Source organism: Suncus etruscus, chromosome 1, assembly GCF_024139225.1.
Source record: "Suncus etruscus isolate mSunEtr1 chromosome 1, mSunEtr1.pri.cur, whole genome shotgun sequence".
In the NCBI taxonomy this organism is placed as follows: domain Eukaryota; kingdom Metazoa; phylum Chordata; class Mammalia; order Eulipotyphla; family Soricidae; genus Suncus; species Suncus etruscus.
In genome coordinates, this window is record NC_064848.1 from 108502257 (window position 1) to 108508509 (window position 6253).

At 33.3% G+C, this 6253-nt stretch overlaps 1 protein-coding gene across 1 annotated transcript in view; it reads right to left on the minus strand.

The window, feature by feature from the left end:
• LOC126022459 (platelet glycoprotein 4-like) overlaps window positions 1-5063 on the minus strand; it is a 30473-nt gene extending 25410 nt beyond the window's left edge. The window contains exon 1 of the mRNA XM_049783365.1: window positions 4862-5063. Within this exon, the coding sequence (XP_049639322.1) occupies window positions 4862-4981 (120 nt within the window). The 5' untranslated portion in view covers window positions 4982-5063. The remainder of the gene's footprint in view (window positions 1-4861) is intronic.
• Between the last annotated feature and the right edge of the window lie 1190 nt (window positions 5064-6253).

A 6253-nucleotide genomic window follows, 5' to 3' on the forward strand; every position in this document is an offset into this window, starting at 1 on the left:
TTGCCTGTGCTAATCTTGGACGGACCATGGTTCGATCCCCCGGCATCCCATATGGTCTCCCAAGCCAGGAGCAACTTCTGAGCACATTGCCAGGAGTAACACCTGAGCATTACCAGGTGTGGCCCAAAAACAAAAATAAATAAATAAATAACATAAAACATCTATAACCATATATTATTAGGCAAATATTATACACAGAGAACCATAGAGATATACAGCAGGTAAGGCATTTTTATATTGGATGCAGCCAACATGAGTTCAGTTCCTGACATTTTATCTAATCCCCAGAACCCACCAGTAGTAATACCTGAGTACAAAGACAGAAGACCTGAGCACCACTGAATATGAACTCAAACCCAATATATACATATATAATATATACATTTATATAATGTTATAAATATTGTCTACTCTTCAGCAAAATTGTATCATTTTCCCCAGACTGCCTCATTGCTTTATTCATAGTGTTTACATCTTAAAATAGTCATATGACAAGAATGTAGGTAATATATTATTATTACTGTTGTTGTATATTACATCACCCTATGGTTGCTATATGTTTAATCATATTATACCAGAATATTGTATTATATAGTGTATGGATTTTCTTATAGGACTTTTTTTTTTTTGGGTTTTTGGGTCACACCCAGAAGCACTCAGGGGTTACCACTAGCTCTGCACTCAGAAATTGTTCCTGGCAGGCTCAGGGGACCATATGGGATGCTGGGATTTGAACCACTGACCTTCTGCATGCAAGGCAAATGCTTTACCTCCATGCTATTTCTCCGGCCCCTCTTATAGGACTCTTAAGAGCTCCCCGAAATTAACTCTGTCCCATATATTTTTTACTATTTTTTATTTTGCTCTCTATGTTTTTGTATAACTTTTAGATATAAGCATTGAATATAAGATTGCATATTAGATTGCCTTTGTGTTCAGATTGCCTAGGTTTGAAAAATAGAGATATTACAGTCAGGTAAGTCGCTTTTCTTGCATAGAGTCAACCCTGGTTTAATTCTCAGAATCTGTATCATATAGTTCCCCGAATACTGCCAGGATTATTCCCTGAATACAGAGCCAGGAGTCAGCCCTGACCACAACTGGTAGTGCTAGAAGTGGTCCACCAAATCTCCCTCAAAATCTCCCTCAAAAGATCTTGTGATTTTTGTAATGTAAAATATTATTGTATAATAAACATTGTAAATGTAAACTAATCTATAGTTATTAAACTCCATAGTAAATGCTAGCTAGCAGATTGTATCAAATTTAAAGCAGGTTTTGTTATGTTTTCTATCTCCTGGGAGACAGACTAATTACATTGTCTATCATATCATCAATTAGTTGTTATGCTTGTTGTTCAAAGCTTCTTCAATGTCACCCTATGTTTCTTATCTAATCGTCTCTCTTAGTCCCTGTTTGAGGGCATCCTCTATTTTTTTTTCTATTCAACATATTTAGTTATAATTCTACTATATTTTTCATACATCACTCTATTAGCAACTATTTGCAGACTACTTTGAATTTAAAATTTTTAACTTTAAAACTCAATGCCAGTTCTATCTTTTGCCACCTTGAAGTCTTGGACTACTTTGAAAGATGTATCTCTTTAAATATATTCATTTTCCATATTACATATTGCAGCAATAGATTCTAGAACTGAATTGCTCTTTATATATTTTTTCTAGATAAATCATAAAATTTATAGATAAACTTCATTTTCATTCTCAATGAAAATAAAAAGAATTGTTTCAAAATTCTTTATTTTGAGGGTCGGAGAGTGGTGCAAGCGGTAGGGCATTTGCTTTACATGCACTAATCTAGGATGGACTGTAATTTGATCCCCTGGCATCCCATGTGGTCCCTCAAGCCAGGAGTGATTTCTGAGCGCATAGCCAGGAGTTACCCCCAGAGCGTCAATGGTTGTGACTCTAAAACAAACAAAATAAATTTTTAATTTTTTTTTCCATTGTAATGTGTGTGTACATTTTGGGACCACAATCTTAGGTGCTCAAGGGTTATTTCTGAAACCATATTTAAGGGTCATTTTTGGCAATGCTTGTGAATCATATGTAGTATAATGGATAAATAAAAAGGTTGAAATGTATGCAAAGGAAACACCTTAACCCCTGTGAATTTATCCCTCTCTCAAAACTTTCATTTTCTCACCATTAACTATTACTACAATAAGAATAAATATTATACCAAATCAGAAATCAACGATCTCATATACATCTAATAAACATCAAAACATTGACAAAATAATTAATATTCAGTTACTGATTATTATGTCAGGAATTATTCTCATCTAAATTGCTATGAACTAGGTAATTATTGTCACTCTGCTACTTAAAAAAACTTTTTAAAAAGATAAGTTATGCTCTTTTTTTTTCTTCTCTTTTCCCTTATCTTTTCTTATATTCCAACAGAACCACACTGCTGAATCCATATTGTTCATCCTCATAATTTGAGGGGAAAAATAGATGATACCAAGACCAGATAGTCATACAAACATTTAAAAGAAATAAAAATGACTGTTGAATTTCAAACCCAAAGTCAACGACAACAGAATCAATAACCAATCTACAACAAGTTGTACAATTGTGGAACAATTACACTAACATTGCAGGGGCAAAGAAGGGAGATCTGAAGTGCATGCTACAAACAGAACTGGAGGGAGGACTACACTGATAGTGGGAATGCCCCTCATTCATTGTTACCATGTGCCTTAAATATTACTGTGAAAGATTTGTAGCTAATTCACTTTGACCACAATAAAACTTTATTTAAAAAAAGATATGTAATGCTAATTCTGTTTCCCTTCTCAGACTATCCAGAGGTAAACACAGTTTATAGGTCAAGAATGGGTTTTATCATTGATAATTGTTATTATATTGAAATAAATTTTATTAGTATCACTTTTATCTATCAAAATATAAAATAATACTAAGAAACTAGGACTTCAAAGGTAAAAATGAAACTCAGTGCATGTGTGTCTCTGTATAATGTGTACATAAACAGTTAAAAGCTGTTTTGTTGTTGTTGTTGATTTTTTGTTTGTTTGTTTTTGACACTCAGGTTACTCTTGGCTATGCTCTCAGAAATCAGTCCTGGCTTGGGGGGAATATATGGGGTGCTGGGGGATAGAACCGCAGTCTGTCCTAGGCTAGCACCAGCAAGGCAGATGCCTTACCTCTAGTGCCACCTCTCTGCCCCCTAAAAGCTGTTTTTCAACCTGATGGCAATCAGAAAAATTCAAGTGACTATATTATTATTCATCAAATTTAGCATACTAAAATTATTGCATTATAATGTTGTCAACCTTTTACTTAATAGTATAATAATGGTACAATTATTTTGCTGAACTCATAATGTACTCATTTATGGTACAGTAAGATATTTATTTTAACTTTAAAGTCGTTAGCATTTTTAGATAATAAAACAACAGCAAATAGTGATTTTTATTAATAAGTAACAAAAGTATATTAATTTATATTAGTCATGGAAATCAATGTCTCAGTGAAGTGTTTTTCCTATATATTTCAAATAAGAGAAATATATCAAAATTGAATGACTAGTTGAGAAATATATTTTGGTAGAAATAGAAATTTCAGTATTATTTGGAGGTTCTAATTAATGTTTTTTTTGGGGGGGCACATTTGGTAACGCTCAGGGGTTATTCCTGGCTATGCGCTCAGAAATTGCTCCTGGCTGGGGGGACCATATGGGATGCCAGGGATCGAATTGAGGTCCATCCTAGGTCAGCCCCATGCAAGGCAAAGGCCCTACTGCCACACCACTGCTCCCACCTCTGTTCTAATCAATTTTAAGATTTAGTTCTTGTTATTCTTCACAATACTCTGTGATGGCTAACCCCAACTCTATTTTGACATCCTCACCAGATTAAGAATTGAATAGAACCAGTACACTCTAAGATCACAATAGCCCTGTTAATAAATGTTTCTTATTTGTGGCAGTTCAACTCATGATTTTAATATCTATCTCAAAACTTGTGAAGACGTTAATAGAACCAGTACACTCTAAGATCACAATAGCCCTGTTAATAAATGTTTCTTATTTGTGGCAGTTCAACTCATGATTTTAATATCTATCTCAAAACTTGTGAAGACGTTAATTTGCCATTCCTGGTTTAGAACTTGGGCAAATCTGATTCTTCTTGTTTCAGTCTTCTGTATTTAGATAACTTTAACATTAGTAAATGTAAATTTTATGAGAAGGAAATAACAATATAAACTTTAGTTATCTATGTAAGCATGCCTATCCAATGGCTCTATTTTTAATTAAAAGTAGTCAACTTGTGTATAAACTGATAACAGTTGTACATGATATGGCTGAAATAAAATTTTTATATTTTTAAATAGAGAAGCTACAGATATAAAGCTTCATAAATTATTTATATAACCATTATATATTTTATGATAAGCAGCAGTTTACAAAAAACATTTACTAATTATTTCTGCATCAATATTAATTACAATCTTGCTATCATTTTATTTTTCTCAATATTAACAAAAATGCAACTACTTTCATTATTTACACATAATCAATATACTAATTTGTCATTCAAAAACATGTTCACATACTATTTGGAAAAAGTATAAACAAATATTTATTCAAAACTGCATATATAGTATTCAATTTAGATATTCATAGTTAAGTTTGTTAAAATTTCTCATGTATTTATATTGCTAATCATAATATATATTAGACATGTAACATTTTCTATGGAGTCACAACATTTTTAGTAGTATTAAATATAAGCAAAGTGCTCTACTGAAAGCAAAACAGGACAGAAAGTAGAGTATGTCAGATTGATAAGAGATGTCCTTTAGACTATGTGTACCTTTTTAATTGCACTCTCGATAACAATATCTCCCACTGGCATTAAAATGCCTCCAAACACAGCCAAGACTGCACCAATAACAGCACCAGTGATAAGCCCGCAGTTTCTACTACAGCCCATTTTTCTAGTTCAGAGTAATAAGGTGACACCGTTTCTTTTCACTTTTAAGCCCGATTTCAGTGATTTCCAAGGGGCTTGTTCTGTTACTAGAAAGAGATTTAAAAAAAAGTTAAAGTATCAGAATTAATATCAAAATACAAAGAAAACACACAAGTCAGATAAATCTGCCAGTTATTAAACAAATGCTTTAGTTTTCAACTTAAAATTTGACTTCTGTAACTTTTGATTTACAAAGCTCCCTTTTCTTGCTTTTAACTGACATACCAATGGAAGAAATAATTAGCATTGTGAATTGTGATATAGAATGGTTATACTATCTTCTTTTATTATTTTTCTTCCTATGGCAACTCACATAAAGAAATATCTAAGGAAAATGTGCTTACTTGGTGTACTTTTTTGGGGGAGGGGCACACCTAAAAGTACTCCTGGCTTTGCATTCCAGAATCATTCCTGGTGGTGCTCAGGGGACCATATGTGGGCCTAGGTACCTAGCCTGGTTTAGATGCATGCAAGGCAACACCCTACCTGCTAAGCCCCACTAGATACATTCTTCACCTCATCCAACTCCCCTCAGCCTGGGACATTTGGTTGCAACCTTATGGTTTCTTCACACTAATGTGGCAATCCTAGAGATTGTCTGCAAAATAAATTTCAGGTACTGATGTCTTCTAAATCAAAATACTTAAAAAGAAAAGTAACACATTTTATTTTTATCTTACCTTATTTAAAAACGAACAAGATAGGAATTTCATAGAAAGTGAATTGATGAGCATCAGAAAGAACCAATTCTTCTAATCATTTTAAACTACCTGTTAAAACAAACAAAACTATGATAAATATGGTACACTGACTCCTGAGCATAGAGCCACCATTAAGCCCTAAGTACTGCCAACTGTGAACCAAACAAAACCCGAAACAAACAAACAAAAAAGATAAACTTAATTTTCAATTTATTTGTAAACAGATAACTTTGGTAGAAGTTTTTGGTAGAAGTCTTTTGGTAGAAGAAGAACAGATAACTTTTAGTATGAAGAATTTGAAAAAAATAGATGATGCTGTTTATATTTTATTACCCCTGCCTCAAAATATGCCCCAGTGCTTTCTGGACACCAAAGGTGACCTTTCCCCTGCAGAACAGAGGTACCATCTTCACCTGGAACCACCACCTGCTCATGCTTTTTTGTTTTCTGTTTTTGTTTTTTATTTTCAATGGCCTCCATTCATCATTCCCATTCTCTAGACACTTAAGGGAATTCTTTTCTTGGTAATACA